The 20,368-nt window shown below is 45.0% G+C and overlaps 2 protein-coding genes across 2 annotated transcripts; both read left to right on the top strand.

The window, feature by feature from the left end:
- The first annotated feature begins 5,050 nt into the window (after positions 1 to 5,050).
- LOC134353896 (histone H1-like) lies at positions 5,051 to 10,978 on the top strand. The gene is made up of 2 exons (XM_063062413.1): positions 5,051 to 5,694; positions 10,004 to 10,978. Exons 1-2 carry the CDS (start codon positions 5,078 to 5,080, stop codon positions 10,089 to 10,091), a joined length of 705 nt encoding a protein of 234 aa, XP_062918483.1. The 5' UTR covers positions 5,051 to 5,077; the 3' UTR covers positions 10,092 to 10,978.
- On the top strand, positions 5,697 to 7,663 carry LOC134353899 (histone H3). Its single transcript, XM_063062417.1, has 2 exons — positions 5,697 to 6,234; positions 7,158 to 7,663. The coding sequence occupies exon 2, from the start codon at positions 7,183 to 7,185 to the stop codon at positions 7,591 to 7,593; it is 411 nt and encodes a 136-aa protein (XP_062918487.1). The 5' UTR covers positions 5,697 to 6,234; positions 7,158 to 7,182; the 3' UTR covers positions 7,594 to 7,663.
- Positions 10,979 to 20,368: the final 9,390 nt, after the last annotated feature.

Here is a 20,368-nt window from a genome sequence, read left to right as displayed (position 1 = left end):
TTATATAATTTATACTTTATTGTCGTCAAACCATTGATACTAGAGCGTACAATCATCACAGCGATATTTGATTCTGCTCTTCATGCTCCCTGGAGTGCATATCAATAGTAAATATTAAAAATTTAAATTATAAATCATAAATAGAAAATAGAAAAGGGAAAACAAGGTAGTGCAAAAAAAAACCGAGAGGCAGGTCCGGATATTTGGAGGGTACGGCCCAGATCCGGGTCAGCATCCATTCAGCAGTCTTATCACAGTTAGAAAGAAGCTGTTCCCAAATCTGGCCGTACGAGTCTTCAAGCTCCTGAGCCTTCTCCGGGAGGGAAGAGGTACGAAAAGTGTGTTGGCTGGGTGGGTCGTGTCCTTCATTATCCTGGCAGCACTGCTCCGACAGCGTGCGGTGTAAAGTGAGTCCAAGGATGGAAGATTGGTTTGTGTCCTGGGCTGTGTTCATGATCTTCTGCAGCTTCTTCCGGTTTTGGACAGGACAAATTCCATACCAGGTTGTGATGCACCCCAGAAGAGTGCTTTCTACGGTGCATCTATAAAAATTAGTGAGGGTTTTAGGGGACAGGCCAAATTTCCTTAGCTTCCTCAGGAAGTAAAGGCGCTGGTGGGCCTTCTTGGCAGTGGACTCTGTTTGGTTGGACCAAGTCAGGTCATTTGTGATATTGACCCCGTTGATGTGAGGAAGAACAGGCAGGTGATAGGGCAAAATTGTAGTAATGGGATGAGTTAGATTAGATTAGATTATGAGGACATGCAGTCCTCTTTTATTGTCATTTAGTAATGCATGTATTAAGAAATGATACAATGTTCCTCCGGTGTGATACCACAGAAACATAAGACAGACCAAGACTGAAAAACTGACAAAGACCACATAATTATAACATATAGTTACAACAGAGCAAGCAATACCGTAACTTGATGAAGAACAGGCCATGGACATGGTAAAAAACGTTCAAAGTCTTTCGAAAGTCCCACATCACATGCAGATGGGAGAAGGAAGAAAATTCTCCCATATCCGACCACAGTCCAACTCTGAGTCATCCGTAAACTTCAAGCCTCCGACACCGAGCACCGAACACCATCTCTGCCATGCAATTCGACCCCAGCCCCGGCCGCCAGCAGCAGGCAAAGCCGAGGATTTGGAGCCTTCCCTCCAGAGATTCTCAATTGCACAGTAGCAGCAGCAGCGAACCGAACATTACAGAACTTTCTCCAGATGTTCCTCTGTGCTTCTCACGGCTGTCTCCATCAAATCAGAATTGTGCACGGCCCCTATTTAACAGATACGATATCATTTCACCAGAGAGGCTGCGTGCGCTGCGTCGTGCCACCATCTTCTCCTCCATCCTATTGAAGTGTAATATGGAGGCAAATTGAAAATAGTGATGAACACAGGATTAAAGGTGTTATATTTGAATGCACACAGTATCCAGAATAAGATAGAAGGTTTCTGGTGCAGTTAGAGATTGGCAGTTACGATGTTGTGGGCATCAATGAGACATGGCTGAAAGAAGATCATAGTTGGGAGCTTAAAATCCTAGGATACACATTGTATCAAAAGGATGGGCAGTTAGGCAGAGAGGTTGGGGTGGCTGTATTGGTAATAAATTAAATTAAATCCTAGAAAGAGGTCACATAGAATTGGAAGATGCAGAGCCCTTGTGAGTAGAATTAAGAAACTACAGGGGTAAAAATACCCTGATGGGAGTTTTAGGCAGACCTCCAAATGGTAGTCAGGATGTGGGAAACAAATTATATTGGGAGATAGAAAAGGGATATAATAAGGGCAATGTTACAATAGTCATGTGGAAATTCAATATGCAGAGCGATTGGGAAAATCAGGTTGGTACTTCTTCCCAAGAGATGAGGGAGGATATTGCTCGATGGGAAAAAGACACAGGAGAGGTAGTAATGGGTGACAAAGAAATGGGAGGTGAACTTAATAAATATTTTGTGTTTGCTCCTCACTGCAATAGAGAACTAGAAGTCAGAAACAGTATGCCAGACATTCAAGACTGTTGGAGGCAGAGTGAGGGTAGTTGCTATGACTAAGGGGAAGGTACTTGGAACGTTGAAATATCTAAAGGTAGATCTGATAGCCAACACCCCAGAATTCTGCAGATTGACTGACAGGGAGAATAAAGGAGGTCTTTAAAGGAGACTGAACACAATGCCAAAGGAAACTGAATCTCTTCTGTCTGCATGTGATTCATATCTTTCCATTTCCTGTCTAAAGGCTTCTGAAATGTCATAATCATATCTGCTTTCACCATTCCCCATGGCATACTGTACCACTCTGTAAATAAAACCAAACTATTACTTACCCTGCATAACTCCGTTAACTTCTCGCCCTGTGATCTTAAAGCAATGTCTTCTCATGTTTGATATTTCCACCCTGGGAAAATGATCCTGATTCTCTATCCTATCTAGACCTCTCATAGTTTTATAAATTTCTATCAGATTTTTCTTCAGCTTCTTTCGCTTCAGGGAAAACAGTCCCAGTCCATCCAATCTTTCCTTGTAACTCAAGCCCTCCAGCACAGGCAATATTTCTGTGAATCTTTTCTGCATCTTTCCAGTTTAATCACATCCTTCCATTAGTGTGGTGTCGGAACTGCACAGGGAACTCTGGGTGTGGCCTAATGAATGATTTGTACAATATGATGTCCCAACTCCTCTCACAGCCTTTGCTGATGAAGGTAAACATGCTGTGCACCTTCGTCACTACCTTGTCTCCCGATGTTGCTACTTTCAGTGAACCAGGTACAATATCACTATCCGAAGATCTCGCTGTTCATTCACACTCCCCAGGACCCTGCCATTCACTGTGTATGCCCTGGCCTGTTTTAACTTCCCAAAATCTATCTCTTCACTTGTCTGACACTGTAACAACAGTTCTCCGTTTCTCTGCACCAACCATCCAACAATAAACATCAATGCACCATTCACCATTGGCCACTCACTGTACCTGTCTGCTGTTTGTATGTGACTTAACACCCAGACCCCATGTACTTCACTCATGTGCAGTCTCGCTCCACATAAATTATAGTCTCTCTTTTGATTCCTCCTACACGGGGCATAACCTCACATTTTCCCACATTAAACTCAATTTAATAAGTGTCCTCCCACTCACCCACCTCTCTGGTGGAGACACTGGCTTCATCATTAGCCACTGCTGAAGATGCTGAAGACCAGAATGTGCTATTGTCATTCAATTGTTTAAAAAATGCAGCAAGGATAAGCCAGGGAACGACAGGCCACTCAGACTGACATCAGGAGTGGGGCATTTACTGGAGGGGATTGTGAGGACAGAATCTACCAGTATTTGGGCAGATGGAGTCTGATTGTGAGTAGTTGGCATAGCTTTGTGTGTGTGAGGAATCGAGGCTGGGGTCTTGTGATGTACCACGGGTGTCAGTGTTGGCACCCTTGTTATTCTTTTGTAATATAAACGCTATATTACAGACGCTCAAGGTTTTTACCAGTAAGTTTGTGGAGGACACAAAATAAGGAGGTATTTTTGATAGTGAAGATGATTACAGGGAAATCTTGCTCAGTTACTGAAGTGTAACTGAGAATTGACAAACGGATTACAATTCAGATGACGTATTTTGGAAAGTCAAATCAAGACAGGGTTTATACATGGAATGGTGGGGAACTCGGGAGTGTCACGGGAAAGAGGGATTGAGGAGTACAAGAGAATTGTTCATTGAAAGTGGCGTCACCGGCAGACCGGGCCGTGAAAGACGTGTTTAGCATCAATCAGTCGGGGCATTTAATCCGGGAGTTGCGACGTTATGTCGACAATTTATCTGCGCTGTGTTGCTCTATGACTCTACCGCCTAGCTTAGTGTCATCTTCAAACTTTCCATCGGTGTGTTGTACACTCTCATCCAAATCCTTTATATGAATGATGAAAAGCAATGGGCCCAGCGCCGATCCTTGTGATACGTCACTACTCACTGATCTCCAGTCCCGTAAACAACCTTCGACCATCTTCCTCTGTCTCCTAACATCAAGCTGAGTATCTATCCACTTCTACCTCTCCCTGGATCATCTAACCTTCCAGACTCCAGTTCCATGGGGTCTTTGTCTAATTTATGTTTCATTGATGCTTTTCTTGTGATGATATAATACGATGTGGCTGTGATACCCTCATCAAATCTCTGGGTTACCTCTTCAAGGAACTAGAACAGATTTGGGAGATTAACTGAGGAATTGAACAGAAAAGTAGGCAGGTCAATTATATCCAAGATTGCTGATCAAACAGCTGGAGACCATAACGGCCTTGGTCTCCTGTTTGAGCCGAAAATGTAGCCCACGTAAAGAGGAGATGAATCCAACCCTAACCCAAGGTTTAGGGGCAGTGAGGAGCGCCGGCCTCGGGGTGTTACTGAGCTGGGAATCTACAAATAACACGCGATAATCCGGAGAGCAGGTCGAGCGGAGAGGAAAACCTGCGCTGGGAACGGTGCACCGGGCCAACAGTTGGTGCTGTGAATGTACAGATCTGAACGGTGTGTCAGGGAGAGTGTGCTAAGAGGCCTGACGGCTTAGACTGGTATCACTGTGTTTGTGAGTCCGGACACATCGCTGGATTTTTCATCCCCACCGAGAGAAAATAAAACAATTTGCCTGCTCCGGGATAGTACAGCTCCCCAGCTCAGTCCTGAAGTGGGAATTAACCGCGATTTTTTAGTTGATTTCAATATTTCAGTCGGAAAACAGAGAAAATGTCGCGATCCCGGGGAAGAATGAGGTCAGTGCAGCAGTGAAACGGGTTGATATAGAAACTGCTGCATTTAATTCGGACCAAACTTTCTTTACAGCAGGGAATCCGGCCTCGGGCACAGACAGAGAGCGGTCTGGGTCTTGGGGATGTCCTATTTTAATCGGAATCGGAGAGTTTTTCGGGAGAGAGAAACACAGAGAGACGGAGCGGCCGGGAGCTGACTGCAGGATGTCTCCGCCCCGTCCGCTCGCTGCCTTTAAATTGCTCAGCACCGCCGCCTCTCGCTTCATTTCTCACTCACTACAGAGTTCGAGAGAGTTTGTGCAGTTTCCGACGATGACCGAGACCGCAGAAGTGGCTCCACCAGCGGCACCCGCCACCACACCCAAGGCTGCCAAGAAGAAGAAGGCCGCCGTCCGGACAAAGTCAGCCGGTCCCAAACTGGGCGATCAAATCGACAAGATTGTGGCCGATTGCCGCAGTCAGCGAGGGGTGTCCGTAGCCGCGATAAAGAAGAGTTTGGCCAGCAGCGGCGTCGATGTACAAAAGCTGAAAGGTCAGATCAGGTTGACCATTAAAAGAAAATTGGATAAAGGCACCCTGGTTCACACTAAGGGCGCAGGTGCCTCCGGCTCCTTGAGAGCCGCTAAAAAAGAACATACCGGGAAAGTCGTGAAAAAAGCGAAGAAACCAGCGACCAAGGCACCTAAGACCAAGAAGGCAGTGACCAAGAAATCTGTGGCCAGGAAAACGGGTGCCAAGAAATCTCCCGCCAAGACCAAGGGGGTTAAGAAAACTGCGGTTAAAAAAGCGGCAGCTAAGAAAACAGCGACCAAGAAGACCGCGCAGAAGCCCAAGAGTCCGAAGAAAGTCGCAGCCCCCAAGGTGGCCAAGAAGTCGGCAAAACCCAAGCCGAAGGCAAAATCTGTGAAAGCCAAGACAGCGGCCAAAAAGTAAATACAGTAAAGACCCGAAACCAAAGGCTCTTTTAAGAGCCACCCACATCTCCCAGATAAGAGCTGATCCAGAATCGCGCGATTCCAGATCCTGGTCGGTTTAGATGTCAGTACCAACTACTTTCAGAAAACCCGGGATCCCCGGTGCCCCGCTGACATTCGGCGATACCGTCCCTTCCCTACTATCTGAAATAAAATACAGTATCGGATGGTCGGACCGAGACTCAGTCGGACACGGATGTGTTCCGCTTCAGTCTCCGTTCAAAGGCCGTTTCTTTCTCATTTGATGTCGGGAGATGGGAACACTGGCGGAGAATCCCTGTCTCACAGCTCAAAGCCCACCAGAGAAGTTCCCTAATTCATGGTTAATATGAATAAACTGCTGAACTATCTGTGAGGAGAGATTTAGGGAGAGGGATCGGCCTCTGGGAATGGACTGGAGAGGGATGAAACATACAGAAATTACCCGATGGCATGCTATGACTGTCTTTGTACTATTTGTACTTTAACTATTTAATATACATATCTATACTTACTGTAAGTATTTATTTACTTTTCCTATATTATCATTTCCTATATTGCATTGTACTGCTGCCCGTTAAGTTAATAAATCTCACGATATATGCCGGTGATATTAAACCCGATTCTGATTCAATAAAGAAATCGCGCATCTGAAGGATTGTGCGGAGCGCTGAATTTCCATTGTATGTTGGGATTAAGCGTTGGAAATTCGCGGTTGGGACGGAGCTGGAAGATGAGGGGCTTCTCTCTGCTCTATAACTCCGACTCTGTCTCTCTCCGGCAGGTCAGGTCGCATCAGTTTGCAGGGACTTGGTGCGAGACGAGATAAAGAATGTAATTATTTGTTTGCAATTATTTATATGTTTCTATAAATACTTCAGTTCAGTGTGGGCTCATGCAATCCTTTTGCGGCTTTGTTTTCTCCAAAAACTCTTCAGTAAACGCAATAAATATAATTGATCTCAATCCTCTGCCTGTCCTGTTTCCGGCAGAAGCGAATGCACTCACCTCGAGAAGCTATTCGCTGAATATGCAAACATTCGTTTCAGCGAATTGAAAGAAAACGATTCTTTAAATGAAAGTAATATTTGATAATTCATGATTTCTATTCATTGTAAGAAACTAGCTCCGGCTGCTTTAGAAATTGGCGGGCGATTTGAAATTGACCGGGGATCCAATCTGCAGCCAGATTGGTGGAATTCTGACCCTCAGTCACCAGTTTCCATATTTGGTAACAAGTAATAATTTCACCCCCACGCCCCCCCCACCCCGTCGGCCAGCTTCAAACTAATTAAGCAAAGGCATCCAATCGCACCGTTGGGACCCTATGATGGACATCTCCATTCCAACCAATCAGAAGGGGAGATGGGCGGCCCTTCATCAACTCTTTAAAAGCCAGACCCAGCGTCTGCTCTGACACTTCAATCCTGATATTTCAGGCTGTAATCGCACTGCTGAAGGAGAATGGCTCGGACCAAGCAAACAGCGCGTAAATCGACCGGTGGCAAAGCTCCCCGCAAACAACTGGCGACCAAAGCGGCGCGCAAGAGCGCTCCGGCAACAGGCGGAGTGAAGAAGCCCCATCGCTACCGGCCCGGCACCGTGGCTCTGAGGGAGATCCGGCGCTACCAGAAATCCACCGAGTTGCTCATCCGCAAACTGCCCTTCCAGCGCCTGGTGCGCGAAATCGCTCAGGACTTCAAAACCGATCTGCGCTTCCAGAGCTCGGCCGTCATGGCCCTGCAGGAGGCCAGCGAAGCTTACCTGGTGGGGCTCTTTGAGGACACCAACCTGTGCGCCATCCACGCCAAGCGAGTCACCATCATGCCCAAAGACATCCAGCTGGCCCGGCGTATCCGCGGCGAGCGCGCCTAAACCCGACCTCGGCACCAAGCACAACAAAAGGCTCTTTTCAGAGCCACTAATCCGGCAGAGAAAAGGGCTGTCAATTCCTGTTCACTGCCCTTTTGTTAATCACGCCATTCCCTTCTGTCCTTTCCCTGTGGGAGTTTTCTTCAATAAGACATTACAGCTGCTCACTAACCCTTCTAACACGGCCGACCACACTCAAAACAGAGAATCAGTAGTTGGGTGTCGCTGGGTTAACAGGAGTCATAACTGTTCGTGTGTCCCTGTCCCACACCCCAACCATGGTTATTGTGCGCAAGTGTTCCAGGTATTTGGGGCTGGAGAATGGGTTTTAATAATTGCAGTTCTTCCATTTGGTAACCAGTCCCATTTCTGACCAAGTCCATGATAGTTTCATGGGGATACGAGTCTGCAGATGTTGGAATTCCGGTTTTTTCACAGAAGGAAAATAGTCTCGTTGGAACCTCGCCTTCGCCCGCAGTTTGAGAAGAGACCGGTATACACGGACCCACCGCCAATATAAACTGTGGGTCGAATTTTCGAAACTCAATAACTAGAAACATTCCAATTGCTAAGTAAAATAAGTCTTCACCGAATTAGTGATTCAATGCATACTTTTCCAGACTACAGATCAATAAATAACTTTCGGCGGGCTTTTCAAATCTCGGGAGAACTGGCGGTTACTTTCGGCGCTTTCCTTTCTGCTCTCTGTTCATTGGTGAATAAGGCAGCTCTCTGATTGGCTTACTGGGCTCGTCAGCAGTGAATCGGAATTTCACCTGCAGACCCTTCATGTATCGGGTGCTCAAGGCCCGATACCACCCACCCTGGCCTATTTAGTCATGAGTCTCCAAATATCCCGAAACCACGTCCTTAACAATCGATGCTCAACAACTGAGGTCAAACTAACCGGCCTATAATTTCCTTTCTTCCTCTCTCCATTCTTGAAGAGTGGAGTGATATTTGCGATTTTCCAGTCCTCCAGAACCATGGCAAAATCCATTGACTCCTGAAAGATCATTACTCATGCCAGCTGGCCCTGTCTACCTTCTCCTCTTTCAGTTTCCGAAGTATCTTCTCCCTAGTAATAGCAATTGCACGCACGTCTGCTCCCTGACACTCTCGAATTTTAGGCATATTGCTCCTGTCTTCCACATGCAGAAAATTGAGGAGAAACCACTTCACCCACAGAATGGTGTCTGTTTGGAACCCACCACAGAGAGCGAGGGGGGAACAGCAGGGATGGATTCAAAAGGGCTGTTGTGAAACAGAAACGGTGGCAAGGACCAGCTCGGCCGATTTATATATATATATATATTCTCCGGACTGCACACAAGGTGTGTGTGCTGTAAATTCACTAGGTACCTGAGACAGAGTTTGAAATAGAACTGATTTATGTGTCAGAGATCCAGAACATTAAACTCCAGTCCCATTACAGGTGAACTTTAGTAGAAGCACCTCCCAGTCCCAGTGACCAGGGTGCAGAACTGGATGTGGTAAGCAGCAGCAATAATTGCAGAGTTCGACACCAACAGTCAATTGTGAACTTGCCTCTGGATTCAGCATGCAGCTTATTTAAACATTTTCCCCAGTGCGAGCTTGCTTGTGTGTCACAAGGTTGGATGACAGAGTGAATCGGTTCGGGCAGTCTGGGCAGGTGAATGGTCTCTCCTCGGTGTGAACTGACTGGTGTGCATGTAGGGTGCGTAACAGAGTGAGCACCTTTCCACAATCAGAGCATGTGATCACTCTCTCCTCAGTGTGAGGTGACTGGTGTGGTCGGTAGGTGGGATCAGTGAGTGTACCCCTTCCCCCACATTCTGAGCTGCTAAATAGGGGCCACTCATTTCAAACGGAGACGTGTGGAAATTTCTGGAATTCTATGTCTGAGTGTACAGTCTCTGGGATTCTCTACCCCTGTGGGTGGGGAGGCCTCATGTCTGGGTATATGTCAGGCAGAGATAGATAAATATTTAAAGAATTGAGGAACTGGCGGTTAGAGGAACAGGTACAGGAGCTGGGATCAGTGACAATTGTGTGAATAACCACAAGACTATAAGATACAGGAGCAGAATTAGGCCATTCAGCCCATTGAGCCTGTTCTGCCAATCCATCATGGCTGATTTGGCATCCTTATTGACACCATTCTCCCGTCTTCTCCCTGTTATTCTTCTCCCGGAGTTATTCATTATGGACTGTGCTTTCAAAGAGAGAGAGAGAGAGCATGCAGTTGTACAGCACAAACAGCTTATTATTGAGAGAGACAGAGAGGAAAAGGCTGCTCACAGTTTGTCTGGGATTTCAGCAAGGACACTGCCAGCTTCTGAGTTCCTACAGAGAGAAGGGAGGAGCTACTTGATGGACACTGGTGTTCAGCACAACAGTATTTAAACCAGTATAATTTTGTGTTTTGCAGGACACGCAGAAGTTACCACTATCCTGTTCAGGTGCCCACGAGTGTGGGACTGAGGATCAATTTTGAGGGATCAATCTGTAATTATTAGTGCATGAAAGAGCGACACTGTGGAGTCTACCCGTGTGTCTGTCTAACCTTTGCCTGGGTTGGTGGACTATCACTTGAAGACGTTGCTCTTAAGTTGGTCAAGTTTGGTTAACTTGGAAGTCTCGGAGGACAACGGGAAGATTGGCATCAGCTCACCTGAAGAACTAGACATCTCTCTCTCTCTCTCTCTCTCTCTCTCTCTCTCTCTCTCTCTCACTCTCTCTCACACTCTCTAACTCAACTCAGCTCAACTCAACACCACAAACAGAACTGATTTCATTTACCAATCATTGTAAGGCTGTATCCATTTACCTCCTAAGCTTGAAGAAGCTTGGCTTTTACATATTTCCACACTTATATATATATAAAATCATTGCTAATCTGTTTGATATCCAAGGTGTTTTCCATTTATGCTCATTCTTTAACCCGTTACAGGGTATGTAACAAAAATTGCAGCCTGCGTCTGGGATTTGAACAAATTGTTCGGGGCTTATTTGAAATGATTGGGGAAAATCCCTTTTGATTTGGTCACGTGGAAAAACGGCAGACATGGATGATCAGGATTTTCTGGCAGGGCCAGACCCTGTGGTTTTGAAGAGAGCTAGAAAGGATGAGTTGTGGAAAATTGTTGAGGAACTCGAACTTAAGGAGGTCAAGAAAGGTATGACTAAGGTAGAAATTCAAAGAAAAATAGTTGAATATTATATTTCGAAGAAGCAATTTACTGAGGATGTGTTGAAAATGTTCGCAGAAGGTAAACCTACCAAGGCTGAGCTTTTGCATTACATAAACACAAAATAATCTGCAGATGCTGGGATCAAAGCCACAGTCACAACACGCTGGAGGATCTCAGCAGGTCGGGCAGCATCCGTGGAAATGATGAGTCAACGTTTCAGGCCAGAACCCGAGTCCTGACAAAGGGTTCCAGCCCGAAGTGTTGACTCATTGTTTCCACGGATGCTGCTTGACCTGCTGAGTTCCTCCAGCATGTTGTGAGTGTTGCTGAGTTTTTGCTTTAGATGGCAAAATAAAGGATGAAGCATGAATTGCAATTAAAACGACTCGAGGCTAGGAAGGCAGCAAAACAGAGAAAGTTCGGGAGGGAGATGTGGCAGCTGGGAGGTCCAGTGTTGGATCCTGATGATATTTGCAGCTCGAAAGAGCTTGTCTTGATTGAAGAAGTTAAGAAGTGTGTCCCCGATGATGTAAGGGAATACCAAGATGAATACCAAGAGGATGCCGCTACCTTGCGGGGGTCTGCTAAGACAGCAGACAAAGTTGTTTTAACCCACAAGGTTGAGTTTACTCCAGATGAGTTTTCTGGAGAGTAGCTGGGAGGTTCAGGGTAACCTTGAATTTGAAACTGGCACAAGTGATGATAGCCTAGAAGAGGCAGCTGTCCCAATTGCCTGTGTTCAGGTTGTTGAAGTACCTGTGGATTCACAGGGTACTGAACCTTGTGTTGAAGCTCAGTTAGGGTCTGAGGTGTCTGATTCGGTTGACAAGGAATGCATTCCTTTTGTGTCAGGTGATCTTGGTTCAGTGAACAAGGGGCTAACCTTGGTACCAGTGGAAATTGAGGATTCTCCCAGTCACTTGTATTAGACTGTGTTCTAAAAGTTGGTGATGAGATGAAAATTGCTGAGGTAAATATTATTGAAGATATTGAGGAATATGTTTCTGGACTTTTGAATAAAGAACTTGTGAAGTTTGGATTGATTTCATGACCTTTGACCCTGCATTCCGGACAGCAGCCTGCTGAAGAAGTATGTGCCACTCTGCTGAATTTTGGTTTAACATTTGGATGTAAACACCTTCAAAGTTGTGGAGTTGCTTTTCACGATTGTGATGTGGAGAAAAAGGATTGTTTTGGTTTTGAGAGGCCATTTGAAGAGGTTACTATGGAGACGGATTGAGCTGAAGGTTGTAACAATGGAATAAATGGATTGTTTGGAATTTTCACAATATACAAATGGTTTTCGTAAGTCTGGTAATAGTGCTGAGTTTAGTAAACATTGGGGGTAGGTTGACGCTTATCCAGGGTGATGTTTATTCAGCAGTGCAGCTAACGAGCAAGCCTGCTGCTGAAGACCCAGCCATGGATACTGATGTTCACCCCGCACGCGCAGTAACTCGAAGCTTGTCAAAAAAGTCTGCTGATGCTCATGATGATTTATCAGAGACTTTCCTACTATCCCTATTCCAACAGGACTTAGAGGGTAGTAAGGCTGATGAGAAAGGCTTGTCCTTATCTAGAAAGGAATTCATAGACGAACAGAAGCGAGATTCTGAAGTTGTGGCTTTAAAGGAGACATCCCTCTCTGATGATGAAATTCAGAAAGAGTCAGTGGGATACTACCTTAAAGATGGGGTGTTACTGAGGAAGAGGAGACCAACCACTGTGCTTGAAATTGAGGATTGGGCTATTGTGAACCAAGTTGTGGTCCCAAATGTTTACGGAGCTGAAGTTTTAAACCTAGCCCATAATAACCCTTTAGGTGACATTTTGGGGTAAAGAAGACAGTGCACAGGATTATGAGGGAATTTTATTGGCCCAGTGTGAGGAAGGATACTGTGAATTATTGCAAAATTTGCCATATGTGCCAGGTGGTGGGAAAACCTAATCAGGCCATCCCAAAAGCTCCACTTTGGCTAATACCTGCTTTTGGTGAACCGTTTTCCCGAATCATAGGGAATTGTGTTGGCCCACTGCCAAAAACTGCAGCTGGCCATCAGTATGTGTTAACTAAAATGTGTGCCACTTCTAGGTTCCCCGAGGCAGTTCCTCTTCGAAATATTAGGCTAAAACAGTGGTGAAGGATCTCATGAAGTTTCTTACCATGGTTGGTTTGCCCAAAGAAATTCAATCCGGCCAGGGCAGTAACTTTACATCGGGAGTATTCCACCATATAGTTTCTGAGCTGGGGGCTAAACAAATTGTGTCATCTACATGCCACCCGGAGTCCCAAGGAGCCTTGGAACGGTTCCATTCCACTTTGAAGACAACGATTAAAACCTACTATTATGAGAATAACAGGGAGTGGGATGAAGGTATATACTTACTTCTCTTTGTTGTTAGAGACTCAATTCATGAATCATTAGGGTTTAGTCCGTTTGAGCTTGTTTTTCGTCACGGGCCCAGAGGATCTTTGACCTTGCTCAGAGAACAGTGGTCTGATCCGAAGGTATGTGTTAGTGTGCTGGATTATGTTTTGGAGTTTCGAGATAGGCTTAACAAGGCTTGTGACCTTGCAAAGCAGAATTTGCGAAACTCTCAAATTAAGATGAAGTTCTGGTATGATTGGAAAGCGAGGTTTAGAAAATACAGGGGCTTATAATGATGATTTGGTTGTATGGAATGACATGTGGGAAGAGCACATTGCGGCTGTAGAAAAGCTACTTGACAGCCTTTCTAAGGCCAATCTTACTGTTAACCTTGCCAATAGTGAGTTTGGTCATGCTACTGTTACTTATCTTAGCTACGTATTAGGCCAGGGCCAACTGGCTCCGGTACAGGCCAAGATTCAAGCTATTGCTGAGGTTCCCATTCTGACAGGCAAGAAAGCTTTAAGAAGGTTTTTAAGAATGGTTGGGTATTACTGTAAGTTTTGTAGGAACTTCGCAGATATCGCACTCCCCCTAACGAAACTACTTGTGAAGAGTGAAAGGTTTGTATGGAGTGAGCTTTGCCAGGAAGCCTTTGAACGACTAAAAACTATTGTGTTACCAACTTGTGCTAAAAGCACCTGATTTTTCAAAACCATTCTCTATAGCGACAGACGCTAGTGATGAAGCTTCTCGAAGAAATATAACGTGCACCAGAAAAATTATTCCACTGTTGAAAAGGAGTTGCTATCACTCATTCTGCCTTTACAACATTTTGAAGTCTGTTTGTCGTGCCCAGAAACCACTGGTGATTTACACGGATCGCAATCCATTAGTGTTTCTAACTAAGATGAAGGATAAGAGTAGAAGTTTATTAAACTGGAGTCTGATCTTGCATGAATACGACCTGAAAATAAAACATGTGAAAAGTACTGACAGCATTAGAGCTGATTGTTTATCCAGATGTTAAGTTAGAAGTTGTACACATATTACTCTGCTGTCTGATAATTATACATGTATTGTTTCAAACTTTGTAATCTACTTTTAAACCAAAAATTCTGCTCTTTGATCAAAATTTTTCACAAAAGGAGGGAACTGTGACGATATCCGGAGTTATTCATTATGGACTGTGCTTTTAAAATAAGAGAGAGAGCATGCAACTGTACAGCACAAACAACTTGTTATTGAGAGAGAGAGAGAGAGAGAGAGAGGGGCAAAGACTGCTCACGGTTTGTTTGGGATTTCTGCAAGGGCTGCCAGCTTCTGAATTCCTACACAGAGAGAGAAGGAAGGAGCTACTTGATGGACAGCTGGTGTTCAGCACAACAGTATTTAAACCAGTATAATTCCTTGTTTCGCAGGATACGCAGACGCACTAAGGTGTGGTGAAGTTACCACTATCCTGTTCAGGTACCCATGAATGTGGGACTGAGGAGCGATTGTGAGGGATTGATCTGTGATTATTAGTGCGTGAAAGAGCGACCCTGTGGAGTCTACCTGAGTGTCTAACCTTTGCCTGCGTTGGTAGACTATCACTTGAAGATGGTGCTCTTAAGTTGGTCAAGTTTGGCTAACTTGGAAGTCTCGGAGGACAATGGGAAGATCAATGGGATCAGCTCACCTGAAGAACTAGACACCTCCCTCTCTTTCCAACACTACTCAATTCAATACCATGAACGGAACTGATTTCATTTACCAATCATTGTAAGGCTGTATCCATTTACCTCCTAAGCTTGAAGAAGCTTGGCTTTTATATATTTCCACACTTATATATATAAAATCATTGCTAACCTGTTTGATATATCTGCATTTATATTACTGTATTGTGTAGTTACTAATAAACGAGCATTAGTTAACAGCAATACCAGACTCCAAGGTGTTTTCCATTTCCGCTGGTTATTTAACTCCTTCTGGGGTACGTAACACACCCTTCCTAATCAAGAACCTATCAATCTCCACTTTAAATATATCCAATGACATGGCCTCCATGGCCACCTGTAGCAAAGAATATCACAGATTCACCACCCACTGGCTAAAGAAATTCCACATCTCTGTTCCAAAAGCTGTGCCCTTTGGTCCTGGACTCTCATCTGTACGGAAACATCCATTCTATCGAGGTCTTTCAATATTCAAGATCCTTCTCATTCTTCTAAGCTCCAGCAGCTACACGCCCAGGGCCATCAAGCACTCCTTGTACATTGACCCTTTCAGTCCCAAAATCATTCTCACTAAGTTCCTCTGGACCCTCAAACTATCCACCACCACCACAAATCTGGAATAGTCCATCAATCCCACCCCCAAGTCTGCTACGCCTCCACCCCCTTGAAACTCTAACTGAGCTATATTTCCCTTTCTTTTGCCTCCCTCCTTTCTTAAAATGTGGAGTAAAATTTGCAGTTTTCCAGTCCTTCAGAATCATATCAGAATGCAGTGATTCTTGAGAGATCATTACTAATGCCTCCACAATCTCTTCCGCCTCCTGTTTCAGTACTCTGCGTACTAGTCCATCTGGTCCAGGTGGTTTGTCAACTTCTGCCCCCAACAGGTTCTGGCATATTCCTAGTTAGTCTCACTGAGTCGTGGCTGAAAGAAGATCATAGTTGAGAGCTTAAAATCCAAAGGTAGGCAGTTAGGCAGAGAGGATGGGGTGGCTCTGTTGGTAATAAATTAAATTAAATCCTAAAAAGAAGTCACATAGAATTGGAAGATGCAGAGCTCTTGTGAGTAGAATTAAGAAACTACAGGGGTAAAAATACCCTGATGGGAGTTTTAGACAGACCCCTGAACAGTAGTCAGGATGTGGGAAACAAATTATATTGGGAGATAGAAAAGGGATATAATAAGGGCAATGTTACAATAGTCATGTGGAAATTCAAAATGCAGAGCGATTGGGAAAATCAGGTTGGTACTTCATCCCAAGAGATGAGGGAGGATATTGCTCGATGGGAAAAAGACACAGGAGAGTTAGTAATGGGTGACAAAGAAATGGGAGATGAACTTAATCAATATTTTATGTTAGTCCTCACTGGTATAGACAACTAGAAGTCAGAAACAGTGTGCCAGAAATTCGAGAGTGTTGGAGGCAGAGTGAGGGTAGTTGCTATGACTAAGGGGAAGGTACTTGGAATGTTGAAACGTCTAAAGGTAGATAAATCAACCAATTTGATGGACAACACCCCAGAGTTCTGAAGATTGGTTGACAGGCAGAATAAAGGAGGTCCTTTGGCTGCTGATGTCTAGTGATTTTCCACAGGGTTCAGTATTAAGATCACTCCTTTTCATATTATAGGTCAATGATTAAGATGACAGTATTGATTGCTTAGTGGCTACGTTTGCAGACAGTACAAAGATAAGTGGAGGAGCAGTAAGTGTTGAGGAAGCAGAGAGTCTGTAGAAGGGTTTGGACAATTTGGAAGAAGGAGCAAAGGAGTGGCAGATGTAATATAGTGCAGGGAAGTGCATGCTCATGCACTTTGGGAGAAGGAATAAAGGTGTAGACTATTTCCTAAATGGGGAGAAAGTTCAAAAATCAAAGGTGCATAGAGACTTGGTAGTCCTTGTGCAGGATTCCCGAAAGGTTAACATGCAGGTTGAGTTGGTGGTAAGGAAGGCAAATGCAACGTTCGTATTCATTTCAAGAGGTCTAGAATATAAAAGCAAGGGTATAATTCTGAGGCTTTATAGTACATTGGTGAGATTACGCTTGGAATATTTTGAGCATTTTTGGCCCCTTATAAAGTCATAGAAAAGTACAGCACAGAAACAGGCCCATTGGCCTATCCTAGCCTGTGCCGAAACCAGTTAAACAGCTTATTCCGATCGACCTGCGCTGGGACCATAGTCCTTCATAACCCCACCATCCATGTACCTATCTAAACCTCTCTTAAACATTGAAATCAAGGTTGCAAGCACCACTTGCACTTGCAGCTCGATCCACACTCTACCAAACCTCTGAGTGAAGAGGTTCCTCCTCATGTTCCCATTAAACTTTTCACTTTTCACCTTTCACCCTAATCCATGATCCCTAGTTGTAATCCCACCCAACCTCAGTGGAAAAATCCTGCTTGCATTTATCCTGTCTATACCTCTCATAATTTGGTATACCTCTATCACATGTGACGAGAATACACATAAAATTAAGATGTTTGCTGGCCTGGGTTAGCATCAGTGGCATCAGCAGTTGGTCTGCCACCTGTCCTCAGGGGAAGGAGAGATAAGGAACAATGAAGCAGCATCTGGAGATGTGTAATGAAGGGACGGGAGAGAGAGAGCTGTCTGGAGCGGCTCCCCCCTTTGAACCCTGAACTGTTTGAAGTAATGGACAGGCGATCTGGAGATGTGTAATGAAGGGACGGGAGAGAGAGCTGTCTGGAGTGGCTCCCCCTTTGAACCCTGATCTGTTTGAAGTAATGGACAGGCGATACCCCAGCAGGGGGATAAAAAGGGACAGGTTCGCTAAGGCAGGACACACACACGACACCCGAGGTAACGAGACCCTGGAAGCGGTGCGCCTCTCACGAGTCGGTGGGAAGTACCGGGCCACAAACGCACAGGGTGGAAAGGTACGATCAGCGGGAACCCGGTGTGTGTCCACCCTCGCTTGGGTGCCGGGTTCACTGCAGAGGATTGACCGCATCTGGAGGAAGGGTCACAGTCGGTGACCTCAGGTGACATCACAAAGGACCCGCTCGAAAGCTGCTTATGAGCAATATCGCCGGTCTGTGAGTGGAAGCCGTTTCTGAATGATCAGTCGTTCCCGTTCTCTCTCTCTCTCTCTCTCCCCCACCACCACGTTGTCCATCGCCATGGCAACGATTACTGTGAACTGAACTATTAAATCGAACTGGACTTTTGTGTCACTTTGAAATTGGTCATTTACCCCTAGACAACGATAGAGCTTGATTGATGCTGTTATCTTAATTCTGTGCACATGTATGTTTATCATTGCTGAACTGTTGCATTTATTATCCTTTCGATTACTGTGTTGCTTGTTTCTTTAATAAAACTTTCTCTGTTCTAGTAATCCAGACTCCAACTGAGTGATCCATTTCTGCTGGTTTGGCAACCCAGTTACGGGGTACGCAACACACATCTCCTCTCATTCTTCTATGTTCCAAGGAATGAAATTCTAACCTATTCAATTTTCCTTTAACTCAGGTCCTGAAGACCTAGCACTGTCCTTGTAAATTTTCCTTTGAACTCTTTCAACCTTATTTACATTTTTCCTGAAGATAGGTGACCAAAACTGTACACAATACTCCAAATTAGGCCCCACCAATGTCTTTTCCAACTTCAACATAACATCCTATCTCCTGTACTCAATACTTCGGTTTATGAAGGCCAATGTGGCAAAAGTTTTCTTTACAAACCTATCCAAATATGATGCCACTTTCAATGGAATATAAACCTGCATTCCCAGATCCCTTTGTTCTACCACACTCCCAAGTGCCCTACCATTCACGTGTAAGACCTACCCGGGTTGGTCCTACCAAAGTGCAACACCTCACACGTGTCTGCATTAAATTCCATCTGACATTTTTCAGCCCATTTTTCCAGCTGGTCCAGATTCCGCTGCAAGCTCTGAAAGTCTTCCTCACAGTCCACTACACCCCCAGTCTTGGTGTCATCTGCAAATCTGCTATTCCAGTTAAACACATGTGTCATCCAGATCATTGATATAGATGACAAACAGCATCAGACCCAACATCAATCCCTGCAGCACATCATTAGTCACAGGCCTGCAGTCAGAGAGGCAACCGTCTACTACCACTCTCTTGCTTCTCCCACAAAACTAATGCCTAATCCAATTTACTACCTCATCTTGATTGCCAAGTGACTGAACCTTCCTGACCAGCCTCCCATGCTGGTCCTTGTCAAATGCCTTGCTAAAATCCAGGTAGACAACATCCACTGCTTTAACCTAATTTCCTGCTACTTCCTGAAGAAGGTATGCATGAAGTGATGCTGGTTCTCCTTAATTAGTCCATGTCTAGTCAAATACTCGTATATCTGGTCCCTTAGAATACCTTTCAATAATCTTCCCACTACTTCTGGCAAGATGCTGGTGTGACTGGTTGCAGCATCTTCTATGGGGTCAACAAAAGGTGCTAATGTTCTACTTAAACCTACTTCAAATGATCACAAGATATTGCTAAATGTTGAGATCTCAAAGTAGCTCAGGTGTGCAGCATCAGCGAGTTGCTCATTGGTGGAGATAATGAAGGAGCTGCTGCCCAAGTCGATGGAGGCTCACAGTCAAATAGCGAGTGGCCGTTATGGTCGATTTTCTTGTGATCACAAGACCCCTTTCCTTTCGACATTGTTAATCTGGTACACCGCAAGTTCAGTTCGCTGATTTATTGGATGAGAGCAGGGGCGGAGGCAGGGAATCTTGCTGACCTCAGTTGCAGCGAGGTCTCGGGCTGAAACCATGGTGTCACCTGTTTGCAGCCACAGGAGTGAAGGGACAAAGCCACGGTGCTTCACCGCGGGTGGTGTGGCACAGGATCCAGAATGAAGTTGGCACTGCCCTCCCAGGGCTTTACTCGGCAGAAGACAAGCTCTGTTGAGGTCTGCTGCAGATTTGTTGGCATCACTCAATGGAATTGGGCCTCAAGCTGCAAAGTCACTTGATTTTCAGCCACTGGGGGCATGCGCTACAGGTGGAAGAGTAGCACAGATGTGGTCAGCTGAAGATTTCAATTGGAGTGCGGGGTCTGGACTATATACAGATATATTTGTCTGGTTGTATTGGGCGTCAGGCATTGTGCCAGTCGAGAGATGATCTCAGAGGACTTGGAGGTCTGGATTATATACATACATATTCTGTGTTGTTGTATTTTTACTAATATTCTATATGTGCCTGTAGATGCCAGGAGTGGTCCTCTAACCCACAGTAACACCTAGTGGGTATTGGGGCAGATTGACAGATGATACTGAGGGGCTGTGGGGTCTGGACTATATACATGTGTAATCTGCATCGTATTTTACTGATATTCTAAACGAGTTTGTTGATTTGTATATACCAGGCATGGGCATCAAGCTGCAATGTTGTGGGTGTGGGGACCTTGGGATTCTTTTATTCCGTGAATGAGTTTTTGTATGTGACTGTTGTTAATGTGTTTTTAGCACCTTGACCTGCAGTAACGCTGTCTTGTTTGACTGTATTCATGA

Source organism: Mobula hypostoma, chromosome 11 (genome assembly GCF_963921235.1).
Source record: "Mobula hypostoma chromosome 11, sMobHyp1.1, whole genome shotgun sequence".
Lineage (NCBI taxonomy): Eukaryota > Metazoa > Chordata > Chondrichthyes > Myliobatiformes > Myliobatidae > Mobula > Mobula hypostoma.
This window is presented reverse-complemented; position numbering and strand designations above follow the sequence as displayed.